Genomic DNA, 21565 nt, shown 5'->3' on the forward strand with positions numbered 1-21565 from the left:
GAGAGGCTAAAATGTAACACGCTTAAATCTAGCTTATGCATCTTTTCAGCCTGGTGTTCCTGCATCACAGCTCGTACATGCTCCCCCACCAGGTTCCCAGCATATCACACTTGGCTTTTCTGCCACTCATGGGCTTTGACGTTTTTTTTTTTTTTTTTTTTTAATAGTGTGAAAACTGGTCACTCAACTCAAACCTAATCAAATGGGAGACCTCTAATAGAAGGGATACCACCTGTAGAAGCGAGTCACTTTACTAGTCTAGGGAAGCCGGCTTATAGAAACCTACCTGCCTTTAGTAATTTATAATAAATAAATACACTTTAAAAAATCATAAAGAAATTTAGATTAAATTATTCATTAAAATTAACAAGGTATTTTCAGATCATTTTACAGTACATGTAACTAATTCTATGTATATATTTCAATAAAAAATATTAAATAATATATTTGGTTTTATTATTTTCATAATTAATTAATCCACTACAATTTTAATTAAATGAACTGAAAAAATAATAATGAATCATTTGTTAAAAAAACAAAAACAAATCTCACGTGTGCGTTCGCTTTTCTCGCAGGCGAGGCCGTAGTATCCTGTCTTGCAGAGGCAGCTGCAGGATGTACGTGTGAGCACAGGCATGCCGTTGTTCATGCAGGGGGCACAGCGGCACGGGTTAAACTGCGCCATGTACTCCCCCCATGCCTGTTTCAAGAGCGGCACCCTGGTGCGTGCCTGAGCCGCCGCCGTGCTGGAGCGCACCAGCTCGTAGATAGGCAGAGTCTAACACACAACCAGATGTGGGTCTTAAGTATTAAGTATGAACTGAAGGTAAACAATACTATACAGACCAATGAAGTTTGAAGTTTGCTTGGAAGCAACAAGGTGCTTCCAAGAAGCAGGGGGAATACAGATAAATGTATTATTACCTCAAACTTAATGACGACTGGGTTGTATTTGAGAGATTTGCCCCAGGCCCTGTAACTCTCGGCACTGTGGACGACTAACTTAGCAGCACTGGGGCCCGCGATGCCTCCTTTTACGAAGCCGATCACATCCTTGATCAGGGGAGACTCTCCCTCTTTCTCTACCAAACAATCAGTTCACTACGGTTAAGAGTTACATTTTTAATCTTCTAAGTAATCCATGCTATGCAGCTGTAGGCCATACACACCTCTTTTAAAGGATCCTGTGGTCTTACAATGATCAACTGCTGCTGTGAGCTTGCCACTCACTTCTGAAGTGAAGGATTTTGAAAGGCCCAAAGAAAAGCCAATGCAATTTTTTACATCCTGAGCCTCTATCTCTGAGTTAAAAACAAGCAAGTTTGCATTGGCATTTTGAATACGAGAAGTTCTTTCATGCTTATGTCAGAGATGGTGGCACCTTGTGTTGTATTGTATACGCATTAGGATGAATATGTTTATCAAAACCAGAATTGATATCCACAATGGACATTAAATGAAACCTCCTGTCCTTACTTTGTTTTTCCATCTCCTTCTTGTCGACCACCACGGTGTAATCCAGAATACCACCCATGACTCCTTCTGTTATATAATGGGTGCCATATTCCGTGATGAAGTGAGAGTAAGCACCGAAGTCGTATTGCTCAGGCAGCTCCATCAGCGACTGCAGCAAGTCCTCATGCAGCATCAGGTCCCGACTCCTCATCTTAAATTGTGCCGTCTCCACCGTCGAGAGCAGTCGTATAAACAGGACTTCCTGAGGGACATGAAGAAAGATATTTTTGACAAAATGCACCGTGACTGCACTGGATTCCTATTGCATTTAGTCATATACTGTAAATACAATTCTTCACATGTACTACTGCTGGTTAGAGATTAGCCTTCAAGATATGAATATATGAATGAAAATAAATTAAATCTTTAAATTCCATAAACATGCAAAGAACAAAGCCTTTGGTAAGAAGTAAAACACTCTCTGTCATGCTGTTGTAGGAAAGGAAACAAAACGTTTCATTGAAAGTGAGGCTTTATTCTTAAACAGAAACTTCAATATGAAGCATGTTGTACTATACCTTACTGTCATACTGCGTTATGTTGGTCAAATACTTTTCTGCGTGACTCCCTTTTATTCCAGCTTCCACGTATTGAATGCCAAAAGAAAAACCCAAGCTGGATGATCTCTCTATTTGTCGAGCTTGTAATAAGCTTTCAATGTCACTGTATTCATCTATTGATCCCTGGCTGAGAGAATGTGCCTGAAATGTAACCAAATGAAACATTGAAACAAACACATCAAGTAAACTTTTGATCTTGTAACAGCATTCAAACCTTAATCTCAGTTCATGCACAAGTGCTGTTTAATGTGATATAACTCAACCGGTGTGAAGAACCTGAGGGGTGCAAATAAGATCTCAAGTGGCAAAAAATAAATTAATAAGTAAGTTTTTAAGTAAACAATCCATAATTGGAACTGTACTTCCACATAATCACAAGGATGAGTAAAGCAAATTTCAGCTCAATCTGACTTACGATTCTTTAAAAACAGGCATCTGGAACTGATTGCTTTGGGCAACAATATTAATTACAAATCGAATTTCAATAAAAAAACAGTGATTTAAAGCAGAGAGGTGTAAGGGAAGTGGGTCCTCCAGAACCAGAGCTTGAAACCTGTTTTTTGAAGGAACTTTTAAAGATTCTATATAGAATTACAGCAAAATGTCCTTAAGCATAACACTTCTTTGGAACTAAGAATAATTTTATTCAATGAATCAATCAGGGCATATTAACTGGGACAGAATATAGAACAATTTCATTAATTCTATATCGATTATCCTGGATAATGTGTATTGGGTGGGTGCCGTCTGGGTGGGCCCGTCTGGGTGGGCCCGTCTGGTTTGGGGGGGGGCGGCCCGTCTACCCGTCTGGGTGGGAGGGTGGGACCGTCTGGGTGGGCCCCGTCTGGGTGGGCCCCGTCTGGGTGGGTAGGTGTTCGTCTAGGTGGGCCCCGTCTGGGTGGGTGGGTGGCCGTCTGGGTGGGCCCCGTCTGGGTGGGTGGGCCCTGGACTGGACGGGCCCTGGACTGGACTCTATCCCAGGGCACAAGGCAAGGTGCACCCTGAATGGTGTGCCAACCCACTTCTGGGTACAAGCACACACACGATATGAAATTTGGAAATGCTAATCAACCTAGATTTGGACTTTGGGAGAAAACTGGAGTAGCTGATGGAAACCCACCAAACATGGAGAGAACATGAAAACTCCATGCACACAGACCAGAGATGAGATTTAAACTCCCAACTCTGGAGGTGCAAAAGGCGAAAAAGGTTCTAACCACTAAACCACAATGCCATCTGTATACATATTATTGGTCATTTTGTTTTCATTCATTTATCTTTGGTAAGCATTTTATCCCAGGCAGTGGATTCTAAGTCTCCATTGGATTATGCAAGGGACACGGCGCTAGTTCATTACAGGACACCAATCCATCTACTCCCATGTTTTTCAAGAAAACCTACAAAACTCAACATAAATACTACTTACTGCTCCAACACATTTAAAACTTAGATAAATGTTCTTGGGACTTTTACAAATTTTTTAAATGTCAATGGATATTTCTATTTCCAGAACACTTCCAGATATTTCCGCATACCATTTGTAATGCCATCCAAAGAGGGAAACCAATAAGCACCTACAGTAGGAGTCCTAAATTTCCCATTACTGTATGCTAGGATCCATGTAACCATAGGATACCTTGACATGAGTCAATACCATACATACACTACCACACAGGCACATTCAATACCAGTATGTCTTGGTGCTACAAAAGCAATATGCAAAGCAAAAGACATCCCTAGAGTGTAAAAAATACAATATACAATTGTGTTTTCTGTGCGGTGTATTTACGTACCAGCATACGATATGATAGAAAGTTATATGGCTTCCTGAAATATTTTTCATCTTCACTATAGTGAAGGTGTTCACAGAAGGAGTCATACGTCAGTTCCCTCCACTCTCCATTGTAGATGTAGTCACATATGCCCCCGAAGTAGTTATGATCCAGAACAGGATTCACTTGAACGTCAGATAGGGCATTATAGCTGGAAAAGATGCATGTGTTTATTCCATGACTTTACAGTTTGCTGTGTACTTTGTGATATTACAAGAGGCCTTGAGTCTCTTGTAATATCATATTGTATTTTGCTTCATCCATTCTTTCTTTAATTTCGACTTGACATCAAGGTTCCCCAGATCTTGATGCTACCACCATCAGTACCACTGTATTTTATTGCAGGGCATTGCTAGATGGCATAGGTTAAGTTTGCAAAAATATAAGTTTTTACCATTGCAAGTCACTACACACCAATCAGCCATAACATTAAAACCAAAAAAAAATATTATAATGTAAATGTGATAAGGGGCATCTTCTGTGCCACTGGGGCAGCATTGGTTTCTTGGGGCTTGGTTCACAAGACCTCTTGGGGTGTGTTGTTGTGTGTTGCACCAGGATGTTGGTAGTGCATCCTGTGGGTTGCAGGGTGAGGTCTAATTGGATCACACATGTGTGTCTGGTGCATCGAATGCGGATCAATCAGATAAGGGCTTAGAGAGTTTGGATGCTGGGTCAGCAAGCCATGGGCCTTTGCATACTACCCCTGTACGCAGTGGGCTGTAGTGCACTTGAGTATTCTGATACCTTTTTATTGTGGCCAGCATTTTATGGTGATTTTTGTGCTACATTGACTTGTCTGTGGGATCAGACCGGATGGGCTATCCCCCTGAGGTCTCCATAGGCATGGGCGATCCTTGGGTGCCTATGATCCCGTCACCAGTTAACTGGTATATAATATGATAATTAATGTTTATATGTTAACATTATGGCTACTTAGTGTATAATGTTGCATTCACTGTTGTGAAAGTTAGTTCTGGTTATTACTTATGTTACAGCATCTAAAAACATTTCATTTAGTTTGGAAAAACTAGCATTTTCTAAAACCCCTATAGTGCTGTTGTTAGAACATTTCTAAGCCCACAGGGAAAAACATTCAGGATGGTTATTGTAGTAAAAAAGCAAACCAAATGGTTAGTAAATATTCTCTGAATCTGCATATCTCATTGTTTGGAATCTGAAATAATTTCCTTTAAAGGCTAATAAAGAATGTTTGTGGCTGCCCAGTTACCCTTGTGCTAAATATCGTTCCTTTAATCCTACCCCTGTGTGGCCTTCTGGGCTCCAGGGATGGGGAGCATGCCGACACACTTGGTTTCTAGACTTTTTATTTCCTCGCAGTCGTCTTCATCGCTTCCGAACATACAATCCCAGTCACCATTACATCGAAGTTGTTGACTAATGCATCGACCTGCATGAAGTATACACATAAACATATAACATAGTCCTCTGTTTCTTAAATGGGCTCGGATCAAATCACTGGTATCTTATTTGAACTTGAGTACAGATAAAAAAACAACACTGGAAATAATATGTACAGTAGTTATCTAGAACAAAGAATTGAATGCTACTGACCTGTTTCAGGGCACGCATACATGTCTCCACAATCATCCTGAGGATCGCATTCGCCCATAGGGGGACACAGTTTTACATCCCATTGGCTGTGCACACAAGGAGTGCCACCAAACTGGGAGAGGCGCTCCACATACTGAAAACGTTTCTAAACACATACAGTCATGTGTAAAAGTTAGTGCTCCTTCTTTAAATGATATGGGTTTTTTTTTATCATCTGATTGTAGCAAGTCTCAGTATTGGGCAACTACAACCTCAAACCTACAACCTTCTCACAATGCTCTATATTTAATAAAAATGAAGCCAAAGAAGAAAACATGTGGGCAATACTACATACACCCTTACTGCTAGTCATCATCCCTTGATTAACTGATCATCAGCGATTGTATAAGTAAATCCAGAGGTTTTGTCTAGTGGCTGGTCTGGAGCATTCCGGTTTGTATTAACATAATGCCAAAAAGACATGACAAAGGCATAATTAATGGTCTTAGGGAAGCAATTGTTGCACCATATTAATTTGAAAAAACGTTTAAACCATTTCTAAACAATTTCGAGTACAATGTTTTATAGTTAGAAAGATTATTCACAAGTAAAAAGCATTTAAGACAGTTGCTTTTCCAGGAGTGGATGGCACAGCACTTTTACCTGAAGGTCAGATGGTGCAATGCTTAGAGAATTACAAAAAAAAAAAAAAAAAAATCTCACGAGCTACCGGCTTCACTGAGCATGTTAAATGTTAAAGACAATGAGTACAACAGTACAATTAGAAGAAGACTGAACAAGTATGGTTTGTTTAGAGAGATGGTTCGGCTGAGGTTAGCAAAACAGCATCTGAACGAACAACAAGGCTTCTGCTCCAACGTCCTATGGATAGATGAGACCAAAGTGAAGTTTACAGTATTTGGCCTTAATGTTCAAACCTTGCGATTTTTGGTGAAAAACCAAACAACATTTTGCCTGCATATTATTTACCTAAATTTTGTTAAATAAATAATGGCACAGGAAAAAAGGTTATATTTTGACACTTTTGTACAAATTAACTTGTACCCCAGACTGTACAGCCATGGCAAGCAGAATACAGACAAGAATACCGTACATTGTTATAATTCATAATACCAATATCCATTGTCACCAAGACAAGTAGGAAGAATATACACTTTTCAGTTTGGTTTATTACAAGGTTTCCTCTCCATGTTGTCTTTGCTCATTAGAAATTTGGATTTTTATAAAGCTGCTTTGTGATCATGTCTTTTATTACAAGCTCTTCATACCTAAATACGAGGGGTTTTCAAATCAAACCAGGATGCCCCTTGGATACCTTGATGGTATCCCAGCACTTGTAAAATGCACTAGTGTAGCAGGGAATTATATCGAGGAATTAAGGGAGTTTTAACTTGCAAAACTGTTATTCTGTTATTCTGCACAATCGGAGCCGCCCTTGTTTCCAAACCACTTCTAAATGTGCAAATAGCTAATCTTGTTAATGTGGAATAAGCTTGTCTAATTGTCTTTGGGACAAGTCTGACAACAATTTTGATGAACAGAGAAATCCAAGATCATGGCAAAATGTGAACAATCCAGTGAAATAGGTAAAGGCTAAAAATGAGACATTTTTCCAATCGCAGTTGAGGACTGTAAACATTACCAAGTGAAGGGTGAGTATAACTAGCAGGACAAGCAGGCAAATAAAAACAGGGGGGGATTACATACAGTATTTTCTGTTCCTGTCTTTACCGTTTTGTCGGTGCAGGAGTCACATCGGGTCCATGGTGTCCAGCTCTTCAACTTACAGTCTATGGGAGTGGGTGTTTCAGTACCTCGAGTTCTTCTGGAAAAGACCTTAGTCCTATAGACAAGGACACAGACACTTGTCAATGCTTACTACTTCACAGCTAGATGAATATGTAAGCTGAAATATAAATATTAAAATTAAGCCTAAATAAATTACAAATATTTTGAGATCGATAAAATAGCACTAATACCTCAAATTTTATTATTTTAGTCACTTACTTGTTTATTTCAAGTTATTTGAATTGCATTTAATTCATTAGGGTCATTTGATGACTTCCATGCATCAGCTAAGTGCTGTGACCGTAATATGTCGAAACATTACAACCACAAAGCCACATGATTGTGTTAGAGATAACAGAAGAACAGTGTCCAAGATGTCTGCTCGCTTACCTGTTTGAACATGAGCTCCAGCGGAAACCAGCAGCCTCAACAAACTGATTAACCAAAAGCAAAGACAAAATAACACAAGACCCAGAAGCAGACCAAAAATGCCTCATGGCTGAAACACGGCTGGTTTTCAGATGATCGCTAAAGCTAGGTTCAGATTCAGAGAAACTTGTCAGTATCGATCAATCAGGGTAAATGTTTGACGGGAGGTAAACAATCAGTTCAGTCTGACTGCACACGTTCTGGTAAATCTCCTCCTCTGAGAAAACACTCGATCCACACAAAAAAATCTTTTGTGGACATTGCACAATGAATCCACACAGAACAGTGTTGAAATTAGTGCTTTGTTGGCTAGCATAGCATTATTTGATACATTTTGGATCATTTGATCTGACTGCAAAACTATAGTATGGAAAAACTATCTAACACTTTGGTAACACTCCTATTTCGTGTGGCCTGTTCAGTTAGGGATTATTCCAATGCTTTGGACTCGTTAACAAACTGAAAATGTTTTTTTTTTTCAATAAACTCTTCTTTCATGTTTAAAAAAATTAAATAAATGTAAAACATCGATTATGACATGTCTGCAATTTCTATCAATCAGTGATGATCACACATATAGGAGGCATTTTGGTACTAAGCCAATGAAGCATTAAGATGAATTACTGAGAGCAGGTATATATAAATTTTTTCATTCTTTTTTAGTGGGCAAGGTGGCACTGTTGCCTTGCATTCCAGTGCTGGATGGATAAATGGCTGACAGATAGATGGATAGGTGAATGGATGGCTGGCTAGATGATTGGATGAATGATGGATGGATGATTAATGAAAGATGGATGGACAGATTGGTAGATGGATAAATGGATAAATAGATGGCTAGCTGGATTTATGACTGAACAAATAAGTGTAGGCATTGGACTACGGTTCGGAAGATCCCAGGTTCAAACCCCACAACCACCAAGTTGCCACTGTTGGGCCCTTGAGGAAGGCCCCTAACCCTCAACTGCTCAGATGTGTAATGAGATAAAAATGTAAGTCGCTCTGGATAAGAGCGTCTGCCAAATGCCCAAATGTAAATGCAAATGTAAATGTAACTGGATGAATGGGTGTGAGTAAATAAAAATGGTAAGGAAACCTTTCAAGAAACTGGATGATATTATACTTACTGCTATTTGTTTGTCAGTGTGTTTAACTGTTCAACCGTTACTATTTTATCATTTTAACTTTTTACCAAAATATGTACTTGCCAAAATAAAAAGCAGCTGAATGATGTTTATGCCAGTTAATGTAGTTTATTGCGCTAGATGGATGGATGGCTGGCTGGCTAGATCAATGGAGGATGGGTGGATAGGTGAATGAATAGGATGGATGGATGGATGGATGTTGTGGAGAGGGTCACAGACTACCTATACCTTGGTGTCTGGAAAACCTGACTTGGAGCACAAACATAATTTTGTGTTTGAAAAAGGCAAAATTGATAGAGCTGGTGAAAAAGGCACCGCTGAAACTTAATTTTCTGAGGATAACATCTCTTAGAAACAGTTGGTGTCCTTCTATTATACATTTTAGAGAGCATTGTGATATACTGTCTTTGTATGTTTTTCTAACTGAACAGTTGCACAGAAAAAAAGAGCTCCAAAGGGTTATTACAGTAACTCAGCCCAGAAGATCATCAGGTCCAACCCACATTGGAGGAACTTTACAGTTTCCGCTGCTTCAACAAAGCTAGTAGTATCATTCAAGATTTTTCTTACCCTGTTTGAACTGTTTTTGTCAGGCAGAATTGAGAGAGGCAAAATAAAAAAAAATTACATATTGCACAAGATTTAGACATATTTATAGACATATATAAATTTGTACCAATTTTTTTTTTTTTTATTGCTTTGTACCAGGCAGCTGGTATATAGGTTAAAGTGCAATATATTTAACTTTTGTGTGCAATATGCATAACTGTATTTTTTTTTTTTAAATAACCCCCTTCCCAGTTGTTTTTGACTAATGACACTCAGTTATTAAACTAGTTAACCCAGTGTAAGTATGTATCCATTGATGTAAACTTTAAAGCAATTTTTGTAAGTTGCTCTGGATAAGAGCGTCTGCCAAATGCCTAAATGTAAATGTCTGTATCTAATTTCGTTGGACATGCCACATGTTTCAATGACAATAAAATATATTCTATTGTATTCTAGTCTATTCTATGGATGACTGGATGGACGATGAATGGATGATGGATGCCTAGCTGGATGGATGAATTAATGGATAAATGAAAGAATTCAAAACCTTTTTTTTTAAGATTATTTTATGTTTTCCAAATGGAAACAGTGTTAATTATTCTTTCTTTCTTTATAATTCCTCTTTACAAATAATACTAATGTGTCTCCACATCAGAAGTAGAGTCAGATTACATGTAAAAACAAAGTCTGATCATAAATGTCCAGTTTATGGAGAAATGAAATGCTGTGAGCTGGTTGAGAGCCGAAAGAGTCGACTCACACTGGTGAACTGATTCCAAAGATCCGATTCAGTAAAAAAAAAAAAAATAATAAATAAAATAAAAAGCACCATAATGAAACAGACTACATGGTGTGCTAAAGGAAACATGGAAAACGGACATGTTTTCTTCTAACCATATCTAAAACGTGTTTTGTTCAGTTTTACTCAGACTGTGGAAGGATAAAGAGCCCAGACCCGCGTGCACAGAGCGGCGCGCGTTCACGGAACCTCGCGCGTTGCGCGCGCATTAATTGCCGACGGAATGTGCGCGGGCACGAGCTCGGAGTGGTTTTGTTAATGAAGACGCGGAGGCGGTGTGGCCTTCTCACCCGCAACACTGCCGAGTAGTAGCGTTATTAGTAATATTATCATCGTTATTAGCGTTATTAGTAATAATACTATCGTCATTAGTGTTATTATATAAAGAGGGAAAGGAAAAATGGTAAGGAAAGCTTGCAATGATTTGTTTTGTTTAAATTCTATAAACACAAACAGGATGATGGTTTGATTACCGACTGTTGTTTGTTTGTCAGTGTTCATTTGTTACAATTTTTTTTTCATTTTAAACTTTTTTTTTTTTTTATCATATTCATAGATGCAGTACACAGAGCTGAATGGTGTTTATGCGAGTTCAGACATATTACACACACAAACAAACAAACAAACAAAACATGTTTAAATTTAATTTTTTGTGTATTTTTTTTCTCAAAGGTGATTTATATAGTATAAAAAGCAAAACTACAAATTTTAAATTAAATTAGTCGGTTTATGTGTGTGTGTGTGAGGACTGTTTGTTTTTTTCTGTTTGCTTAAAAGTATCATTGTTATATTCTGTTTTTGAAAGCCATGGATTCCTTTTGAAGTTAATTATTGCAACTTTAGACAGATCACACAGAGTGTAGAACCTTTGTATATTCATGGGCAAACCTGATTTGAATATTACCTTCCATAATGTGAGCCTGTTGTTATCCAAATGGGTTTGCATAAAACATGTAATGCCTTTGTCTTTGTAACTTCCAGTAATTTCCCATTGCAACACATTTTTAGTTGGTTCAACAACTTGGGGTGTGAGAGTGCTGTAAACTAGGTGATCTGATAATCATTTGGTATTTTAATTAAACGCCAGCCAACTTCCACTAAGGAAACACATTTGGCATTACATACTCGGTCATAACAAAAACCTATATAACTATATGACATTGTTGGGTTTAGGTTTTTTTTTTAAAGGTTGCAAACATTTTATGGCATTTGAGCATTTCAATGAAGGACTAAAGTGCCTTTTATGCTCTTCTTTTTCTTATTTAATTTTATTTTTAACTTGCTGCAGGAGGCTGCCATTGATTTCAAGTCCCTTCGAGCCAAGTTTCAAGAGAGCAACCAGCTGAAAGACAGGCCTGTAGTTCTGGACAAACCGAAACGTTTCCCTCCGTTAGCAAGTCGTGCCAATTCCTTAACTTATTCATCTACTGAGGACAAAATTCTTACCAACTTAAGAGACGAACAGAAGTTGCTATCAGGGAAATGGCCCAATGCTGCCCCATCTTGCTACTGTCCACCTGACACGAACGGCATTGGAAGTGATGTTAGAAGACGCTCGCTCAAAGATCGTCACTTGCCCCTTGTGCTGCCGGCTTCGTCTTCATCTACCTCTTCTTCTAACATTCTAAAGCAGGAAGCCACCTCTTCCTCCAAGCTGGTAACGTCACCAATTAAGTGCAAAAAGAAGGTCATGCCTACACCGTTCAAACCCGCCAAGTTTTCCAAGTCCATTAAGGACATTCTGAATAATGCCGAACATCCTGAAAGCAGCAAGCCACAGTCTGAACGCTACGCTATGGAGAACGGAGTCAGCCCTCAAAATGGTGGTTCACACTCGGGGTCATCCTGTCCCAGCCCAGATCAGCCATCATCACCATCGCCTACAGGTGAAGATCAATCTAATGGGGGTAGCTTTCCTTATGTCCTCAGCACTCTGGAAAGAGCCAAGAAAAAGTTCTCGCCCAAGAACCTTCTGGTCTATACCCGACCCAAGAGCTTTTACTCCAGTAAAGAATCATCAGAGAGCCCTTCCCCTCCTGCAGAGTATGGAAACTTTCATACAGAATCTTTGTCCGTGACATCAGGATATCAAGCTGATAACTCTCCAACGCGAAATCTACCTCAAACCAATGGTATAGATCATAGTAAGTTGACCAAATGGCATTATATCTTAGATGTCTGGAGTGGATAAAGAGTTGGTTCAGTTAAAACATAGCTAAAAGCATGGCAGTGCATTTGCATTGTGACCCAGCTAGCGTTTCCTGACCAGACGGCTGACCTAATATCTGTGATTTTTCACATGGCTTTAATTAACAGGCATTTCATTTATATTTATGTTGGCAAAGTGCTATAGTTACATAAGGTAATATTACATGATTGGTAGTGTATGTAGATAAATAGATGTGAATATAGATGTTTACACATCACACAGTATATGTTAAGAAATTCTACATGTCAGGTGTTCTGTGTGTTTGCTCTGAATCTGAATTACTGTAAATGAATCTAAAAGCATGTTTAACTTTTTTAATGGCTAGGACCTGTTTTGCACCTGAATGGTGATATGAAGCCAGTACAGCCTGGTGCTTGTGCTCCTCCTCTGATTAAAGTCTTGCCAAATGTGACATCATTAGCCCCCCTGCCTAAGAAACCAGCAAGGCCACCACATGTCGATTTGAGTGCTTACAGGACCCAGAAGCTGGAGAAAACAGCTAAAAAAGCCTCCACAAGTAAGTTGTTTATCTGAGGAAGGCAATTTAGAGCTTGTATATAATCGAACGGGTAGTTTTTATTTAAAGGGGAGGTCTTTAGATTTATCATTTGAGCAGGGTGCTGTGTGGTTTTTAGGTTGTGACACTATTTGATTAGCCTAAAATTGTAACTTAAGATAGGTGTGGATGATGTACTGGCTTGGTGGTCAAATGCAAATCCCAGCAATACCAAGCTCACATGGTTTGGTTATCAACAAGGCCCTTAATCCACAACTGCTCAGGTGTGTTTCTGATGCAAACCAATTTGAATAAAAGTTTTGGAAAATTGCTGAAGATGTTCAGATTAAGGTTGGAAAAGACCTTCTTGTCAGGAACCAAGCAGCTGTCCTTGAGTCTGTCTGCTACTTTAAGAAAATTTTAAAATGTGTGTTTTGGTTATTCTAGATCTGGTTTCTGGATCAGGCAGTGGTGGTCCTGAAGTTGTGGCTCCTGAGAATGTGCCAGTGCCTCCACCTCCTCAGTTTGATGTCCCTCACTTTCAAGATTTTGCGAGTTCTGTGTTGGAAACAATAAACCCCAATTTAATCACTGTTTCTAGTCTGGAGACGGAAGCCACAGACTTAAGTGCCACCCCTCCAGGACCTGAAGATAAAGTCCAGATGCATGGTACAGGTCCTGCAGAGCCTGGAGATTGGAATCTGCAGGGATCCAGTTTAGGGCATATGCCTGATTCACAATCGATCACGGCACTTGAAGCTCAGCTCATGGAAGCTGTGACTTCTGAGATCACAATGCACTGCCCTCAGAACCTACTGACTGATTCCTACGTTAGCAATGAACTTCCATCAGAACCAAGGTATGTTCATAACACATTTTCTTGAGTTATTAAGCGTTATGTATAAGAATGTAATGTTGGTCTAATTTGTAGTGATATTTTTTAATCTGTGCAAACAGTTAAGAATAGGTACAGAAGTTGCACCTCTATCACACAGCTGTCACAGCTATTTCACTGGGTCTGATTGGTATAAAGTCCTCACCTCCTTAACTCTTACTGACCATCAGCTGTATAAGAACTGAAAAAAACATCTGAGATCACCTGTAGGTTTTCTGAAGAGCACTTTCGAAGCTCAACTGTGGAAACTCTGGTCATCACCATCTTGGCAGAAGCTAACTTTGCCTAAACTGTGGTTAATCCATAAATGGGCAAATGGGCAAAATGACTAGGTCCTGGTTGATGATGGGAGCACACCGACTTGCCAGAGTTGCCATAAGATGGCTAGATTAGCTTTAGGTTAGCGAAAATGCTAGGTGGTGACTACCGTTTATTTATATGCTAACATCTTTGCCCTACGCATCGTCTCGTGTTCGCGCCAGCGGTTCTTTGTGGTAAGTTAAACTACAACGGTTTCAATTAGCTAAAGTGATGCATAGCAGAGAGCTGGCATTTTGACACCAGCAATGCAGCTGTCACTCAAATAGTCCACACCCAAATTATGCCTAATTTTATGGCTTACTAAAACTTTAATTGATGAGCTGCTTAAAAAAAATCACCCTCATGCAAGTTGTGCAGTTGTCTTGAATAGAAAATATAAATATGGAGTCCATAACTTTATTTATTTATTTATTTATTTATTTATTTATTTTAGTGGTCATTCCTAGTGGACATTTGTGGCATGGAAGTCAAATAATAAATATTGAGCCTAAATGATTCATTGCATTATACTGGGAAAAGTTTTTAAATGTGCTGGAATTTCTTGAAAAATTTTCCTTGCATAAATGTTACACATACAGCATGTGTGTAGATAGTGATTTTTTTTTAAAAGATTTTTTAAAATTTATTTTATTTTTTTCTAGCATCATCCATCGGGATGATAATTACGAAGGCTGTGAAAACGTCTATGAAGAGGTGGAGGCAATCAGCCGGTTTAATTTTGGTCATTCCTCCCGTAAACGGAAAGAAACTCCAAAGAGTAAGTGTGGAGAATACTACTAATCCTTAAGGTGATAAAAGATCTGTCATTTATGCTGATGCTAACCTAAGGAGGTGCTTTAACGGACATTTGTCTTAAAGGGGACATGTAATGCAAAATGAAAATTGTCATGTTTAGACATTCAGATGGGCCAATTATTTATTTCATAAAACCACAAAAATTGTATGTTTAGAAGAGGAGTGGAACAAATAAAGTTTGAGATAGGACTAATGCATTATCTGATGGTTTCAGATCCCTATGCTGAATCACCTGGGGTGAGTCGATTCCCTTCAAATTCTTTATTGAGCACAAAAGTGATCAGACATTTAGAGCGTATTTTTATTTATTTATTTCTTCTTACTACAGAAGGAGGAAAACCGCAAGAGTGTATGGCATGTTGCACAGGGGTATGTAACGTTTGTTTTTGTTCTATTTAATGTTAAATCTGGCTTTTAAAAACCATTACGCTAGTTTTGTTTTTTTTTTTTGTTTTTTTTTTTGGACGACATTTATTTATATCTCATTTCTGTATACCCTGCAGGATGAGCATGAATACAGAAGCCAGTAATATGACTCCACCTGTCTGGGATAGGTAATAACTTTTGTATTTAATAAACAAAGTTTATAATAATGTGATTGTCTGAAGCAAGCTAGTTTCTGTCGCTACATTCGTGTTCATCTTATGACCTTTTGAAATCTTAGATGCGTACCCTTTCATAGTGCTGCATCTGTCAGAAAGGATCGCTTGAGCCCTGACCACCAGGAAGAGAAAGAGGCGCGGAAGAGAGAGAAGCAGCGTCTGGAGCGAGAGAAGAAGGAGCAGAAGGAGAAGGAGAAAAGGGAAAATGAGATGAAAAAGAAGTTCAAAGTGAGTGAGCGATTCTATCACCGAGATCCGATAATCCGTGCTTTGTGAGATTTATCACAAAGCTGATTTGACGGATGTCGGTGATCTATTTAATTTTGAAAGCCTTAATCCTAACGTTTCCATCAGTCCTTTTGTTGCCATATCCAAGCAAACAGCGCTCACAGTCGTATAGAGACATCCGGCTGTGCTGTGCTTATTATCTAACAGTTGAGCATGACACATGTATCCGAGGATAACAAAGTAAAATTAATACCTGTCAAGCGGCAAAGCAATGCAGGCTCAGCATCCATTTTTAAATCTTTTGAATTGCTTGTCTCATCAGAAGCTACAGTGACGTTCACTCTTGCCTATTCAGTCGGATTCCTTGTTCCATCTTCATTTTCACCGGCTCTTCTGTAGTGTACGCTGTTATTACCCTCAGCAGAAGTGGACGATTCAAAGAGGCTGGTGCTTTAATTTATTGTTTCGGAGGGAAGGACAGTTAAAGATATTGATTTTTCTTTTCATGTGGATCATACGAAATGGGTATGAGGAGGTGAATTGTCTGAAGTGCTTTATTTAAAAAAGAAAAGAACATGCAGTGGGTTACAATTTAGTTTCTCTCACTAGAATGTATGACGTTCAAGGGAAATTCAAACTTATACCAGATTGAATACAGTGCACATAAATAAAGAAATGTGGTCAAAGGGGACAGGGTTGTCTCTCTCTACATCTTTATGATGTATAACAATCCTAATTTTGGATTGGAAAATAATTTACCGCACAGAACGATGTGCTCCCTGCTAATGTGTGAATAGTGCACCATCTATAGCATCATAAAGGAATGGCGTATTTTGCAACCTCAAATTCAAGCATAAAAAGGTTAAAGAACGATTTCAATACAGTGATTTTTGGAGTTGGTGTTGCGATATGTGAATTGCCGACACAAATTAATTGTAATATTTAACTAAATCAATTAACCCCATCTATAGTTGTCAGTGTGCATGTCCAAAAATAGGTAAGACTTTCAGTGCTTTTTTTTTTTTTCATTTTTGTGTTGGCTGGGGATTAAACACAAGCCAATTAGATTCCCCCCCTACTGTGACATCACATGTGAAGCCCCTTTGCCCAGCTCATTCACATAGAAGCTGAAACATACTAGGGGATGCACTGAGACCTGTGTTATCTTGTTAGAGAAAATTTAAAACATGGGACCTTTAATAAACCTAACATGCTGGCTCCTTGTCTCATCGGTCACAGGCAGTTAAGATGAATGGAGCAATGGGGTAAAAAAAAAAAATGGTCCTGTAAGAAATATTTTGTATTAAATGACATTTCTTCACTCGCTACTTTGTATTCATTGCTAAATTTCATGCATGTTTCTGCCCATATATTACAGCATCCCGTCAGAAGGTACCACTTCAACAAAACTTTACTATCTAGAGATGGATTATTATTCAGTTGCTTTTGTTGTCTCTCTCTCTTTCTCTCTCTCTCTCTCTCTCTCTCTCTTCCCCGATAGATCACCGGAGAGGAGGAGCCCATGTATCATGCTCGTGTGCTGCTGGCTAGCAAACTGCGTAAACATGATCTGCAGGTGAAGAGCGGAGACACGGTCAGCATCATCCGCACCACCAACTGCCCCAAGGGCAAATGGTTGGCCAGGGACTCGCAGAACAAGTGTAAGGAGGACATGCCGATAAACTATACCTAAACCATTTGTGGTATGTTTGCACAGAACGGGCCAGGCGAGCAAGTGTAAATTTTGGGGGGAAAATTGGGTAAATCATTCTAACTTTATTTCATATTTCTACAAATTGACAAATCAATCAACTTATGGAATTTGTGATAGAAGATAGAGATTAAGTTGCCAAATAAAGTACAATTAAATTAGAAATTTATAGAGGAAACAGAATTAAAGGGTAAACTCAGAAGTACAGAAGTGTGAAAATATAGTGTAGGTATGACACACACACACACACACACACACACACACACACCTCCATAAGGGTTCAAATAAGAATTTCTGGTTATAGTTGGTTAAATAATTCGGCTGCTATTTTGTAAAATAAAAAAAACTCGCACAGAAAGTCATGTTTCTTCCTCGAGCAGTCAGGCAGGCCAAATCCGTGGTTTTCAGGGTCAATACCGCCCCCTTGTTGAGAATCTCTACCACTTCCTGCAATATATAATGAGATCATACAGTATTGTCTACATTTTAACAGCCTCCTTCTGTCCGTCTCACATTACTGTACGTGTGTAGATGGTTATATTTCAGTGATGAATGTGGAGTTAAATATGAAGGAGATGATGGAGTTGGGGAAACGAGCCTCGCAGGCTATTGGAAGAGGACACGGCGAGGGTGACACACTCAGTCTCAGCAGCAGGTGGCGCATCAGACACACACCTGATTATATGTATGCTTTATAAACACACCACTGCGGTGTGATTCTGCCTTTTGCTGGACAATATGATGCATGTAGCAAGACACAGTATAGAGGATGAATGTCATACAGGAGACAAGTAGTTCATCAATATTGTTTACATGAATAGATAAATAAAGATATAGATACATAAACATAGTTTGCATCTTTTTCAGGTCTTCATATTACAACCCTGTTCTCACAAGCAGCTGTAAGTCCTTTTGTCTGTCCCTGTGTGTGTGTGTACAAATGATGCAGATTAAATGTTTTTGTTTTTAAGTGCCATCCTGGATTTTAATGCATCTTACTCATTTTTATGCTTTTTCTCCTGCAGTCACTGATGATAGTGAGGAGTGGAGCGGGGATGAAGAAACCATGTCTCATTCAGTAGAAAACATGTAAGTTAGAAATGAACCTGTCTAGGTTGGACTGCTCTTATTTATCTGATTTTAGGTTGGTAGTTTGTCAGCTCTTTTTTTGTTTTTTTTTCTCCCCTTCTTTTTCTTCTGTGTGTCCAGGAGTTCAAACAGAGCAGTCTCGATGCCTGACATGTGTGAGTCGTGTCTTCATTTTTCTATTCAAATTTGGTTCCTTGTTTTAATTCGTCTGTGCACTCTAAATAATGCTTGTCCATGTTCTAGTTAAGGCTATTGCCTGCAATCGCCAAGCACGGAGCGACGGCAGTGTGGAGGACGTTCCCTCACAGTAAGCTTGCTGATTCAGTAAATCGTACTGAGGTTATTAAAACAACAGAGGATACAGCTGGAAAAGGTTCTTTAATGAGTATAGATCACGTACAGTACCCATCAAAAGTTTGGACACACCTTCTAATTCAGTTTTTTTTTTGTTTTTTTTTGGATGATTTACAAAAGGTTTCATTTCCAAACTATGAAATGGCATTAGGTAATAAAATAACAACTGACTTTTCTTGTTGTTACTTAAAGACATGAAGGTCAGCTATTCTGGGAGAGGATTAAGTGCATTTGTAAAACCCATCAAGCGCCATGATGAAACTGTCTCTCATGAAGACCTTCCCAGGAAAGCAAAACCAAGACTTGCCTCTCCTGCTGAGAAGTTCGTTTAGAGTCACCAGCCTCAGAAATCACCAATTAACCACCAGGACATCAGATTAGAGTCGTTATGAAGATTTACAGAGCAGAAGTATCAGCTACTTTACCTCTCAATGGCTCACAACATATTGCACGTGTGTTTATTCCCAGTGTGAATCACGAAGCTCTCCACAAGCTTGCAGTTTTCTTCCAGAACAACAAAGATGAGCTGAACACTGTAACCGAAACCACAGACCTAAATTCCACCAAGTACAGTATACTCATTCAGTTTAGTTATATTTTAATAAAATGCATACAGTCTCATTTGTGACTTTAGCTTTAAGTCTAGGTTTTTATTTATTATTATTATTATTATTATTATTATTATTATTAATAATTTTTTTAGGAATTTAATAAAAAAGTGAAACTATATTCTGGATTCATTACACAAAAACAAACAAAAAAAATGTTAAGCCTTTTTTTCAGTTTTAATGAGCATGATAGAATGAGTTGTTTTTTTCCCCCTCAAATTAAATAAACAAACTTTTCTTCAATATTCTATTACGTATTCATTTATTCTAATATTTGTTTTGATTTGCAGCATTAACAGTCCAGGTAAGTCCTTCTTTTTGTTGAATTGAGCTTTGACCACTGGAATTCTATCACACATGAATGTATAATGGATAATTTCTCCAACTTTGCACGCGGTGATGTGTTATGGGATGGTCCAAGAATTAAAACAACTGCACAGCTTAAATGTGTTAATCAAACTAAACAATATGGCACATTTTTCTTTTTCTTTGTCTGTTTTTATCATTTGCTTTCATCATTTAAGTTCTTATATAATTGGGAAACACACAAACAAGATCCAAGCACTGCTTTCCTGCTCTCGGTAAGCTTTTAGTCTGTGTTCACTGACAGGTTTGCTGTACGATGTGGAGGAGCCTCCATATGTGTAAGTATGTGTATGAAAAGGGTGAGGGTCAAGGGTTAAAAATAAATATGCACATGAATTGAAGTCTGAGACTTGTGTATCTAAGGAAATGAAATGAGGGAGGAGGTAAGTGATCTGGAGTTACAGTGAACATTCCTCTCCAATCTGTTTTTTTTTTTTTTCCAGAGAGGAGGACCAGTTCAGTTTCACTGACGTCGACCTGCTGCCTCCTCCTGAGCTCTACGCCGACTCCTCCTGAACTTAACCGTTTTCAGAACGGAGTACTGAAATGTGCCTTGAAATTGATCAAATATGAATCACCCCTTCAGATAATCTGCACAATTCCTGCACTTCTTTATGGGTATATGTACGGCTCCTGTAAGCACTCAGCTTGTTCCGGAGACATGGACTGAAGTGCCTGTGTGTGTAATGGAACTTCAGTTGGAAAAGAAGGCAGGGTTAATAAAAAGAATAATCTGTTTATATTAATAAAAGAATATAGCACTTTATGGGTGTGAATTATATTGTGTACTGTAATTGTTACACCTTGTTCGGAATGCGAAGACTTTGCACCGTCTTGTAGGAACTTGCTTTATGTTTTGATTTAAACACTGTTTTTGTTTATGATCCTGTTTTTGTCTTTTCTTTTCATGTTTGTATTAAAACTAATTGAATAAATGCAAACAAATATATTCATATACAAAATCCGCTGAACTCTCTTCTGATTTTTAAGACCTTGGATTTCAAAGTGGTAGTATTGAATGCGTTATTATATATTTTTGGTATGGTTGCTCCTTTTTTGATTGTTCTAAGGAAAATGTAAAAGTATTTTAAAGTTATTAATTTTTATAGGCTGTAAGATGTAATCATTACAATTACAGCAAGAATAATTTCTTGAAATATTTCACTAGATGTGAAATGAATCTGGAATGTTTTTTTTTATTATTAAATTATGAAACCTCATTCTAATTTTTTAGATTTACTGCACAGTTAAATAACTCGTATTGTGGGCTTTACAGTTCAAGGATCCCTGACCACGAGATGGCGCCATTGACTTTCTTTTTTTGAAAGATGAGAAATTTTAAGTTGGAGTTTTAACAATCACAAAACAATGTTGGTGTGTATAAATCTGAACCAGTCAGGATCTACTGAACTTACTTTCACCCTGATGGTGAGATGTTTCCATAAACACATACTATTCTATATTATATCTTAGACTCCATTCTTCTATAATGATGTCATTAAAAACTCTTAAATTTTATTTGTCACATACACAGTATGATATGCAGTAAAGTGCTTATACGACCGCCTGTAACCTTAAATTTAGAAACAATTTACAAGAAATAAGAAATGGTTGAAACTTTAAGAAAATGGAGCAAAATATATATCAAAGAGAAATATATAAGAAATATAAAAACCTATATGTACAAAAGACAAAATAGCAG

The 21565-nt window shown here is 38.2% G+C and overlaps 2 protein-coding genes and 1 long non-coding RNA gene across 3 annotated transcripts in view; 2 read left to right on the forward strand and 1 right to left on the reverse strand.

Annotated features, from left to right (window-relative positions):
• The window catches only part of c8a (complement component 8, alpha polypeptide), a 9755-nt gene extending 1937 nt beyond the window's left edge, over positions 1–7818 (reverse strand). Inside the window, exons 1-10 of the mRNA XM_053498542.1 lie at positions 7661–7818; positions 7214–7325; positions 5483–5627; positions 5171–5318; positions 3869–4058; positions 2034–2216; positions 1477–1717; positions 1170–1301; positions 925–1082; positions 553–778 (exon numbers count right to left, since the gene is read on the reverse strand). Of these exons, the coding sequence (XP_053354517.1) occupies positions 553–778; positions 925–1082; positions 1170–1301; positions 1477–1717; positions 2034–2216; positions 3869–4058; positions 5171–5318; positions 5483–5627; positions 7214–7325; positions 7661–7767 (1642 nt within the window). The 5' untranslated portion in view covers positions 7768–7818. The remainder of the gene's footprint in view (positions 1–552; positions 779–924; positions 1083–1169; positions 1302–1476; positions 1718–2033; positions 2217–3868; positions 4059–5170; positions 5319–5482; positions 5628–7213; positions 7326–7660) is intronic.
• A 2288-nt stretch (positions 7819–10106) lies between these two features.
• si:ch211-188c16.1 (uncharacterized protein LOC562677 homolog) lies at positions 10107–18846 on the forward strand. The gene is made up of 15 exons (XM_053494044.1): positions 10107–10154; positions 11478–12333; positions 12724–12915; positions 13342–13753; positions 14752–14867; positions 15120–15142; positions 15234–15274; positions 15409–15459; positions 15570–15735; positions 17237–17396; positions 17978–18101; positions 18314–18348; positions 18472–18535; positions 18656–18690; positions 18779–18846. The coding sequence occupies exons 1-15, from the start codon at positions 10107–10109 to the stop codon at positions 18844–18846; spliced, it is 2391 nt and encodes a 796-aa protein (XP_053350019.1).
• Positions 18847–19774: 928 nt separating this feature from the next.
• Positions 19775–20390, forward strand: LOC128536985 (uncharacterized). The gene is made up of 3 exons (XR_008362477.1): positions 19775–19801; positions 20108–20141; positions 20307–20390. It is a non-coding gene; the product is annotated as an uncharacterized LOC128536985 (long non-coding RNA).
• The last annotated feature ends 1175 nt before the right edge of the window (positions 20391–21565 follow it).

The sequence above is a fragment of the Clarias gariepinus genome, chromosome 1 (assembly GCF_024256425.1).
Source record: "Clarias gariepinus isolate MV-2021 ecotype Netherlands chromosome 1, CGAR_prim_01v2, whole genome shotgun sequence".
NCBI lineage: Eukaryota > Metazoa > Chordata > Actinopteri > Siluriformes > Clariidae > Clarias > Clarias gariepinus.

Bases quoted from the DNA above. Each gene is read 5' to 3' on its own strand.
- si:ch211-188c16.1 (XM_053494044.1), top strand. From the start codon at position 10,107: ATGAAATGCTGTGAGCTGGTTGAGAGCCGAAAGAGTCGACTCACACTG. The intron at 10,155-11,477 runs GTGAACTGATTC...AACTTGCTGCAG, and splicing joins GAAAGAGTCGACTCACACTG to GAGGCTGCCATTGATTTCAA. The intron at 15,275-15,408 runs GTATGTAACGTT...TATACCCTGCAG, and splicing joins GTATGGCATGTTGCACAGGG to GATGAGCATGAATACAGAAG.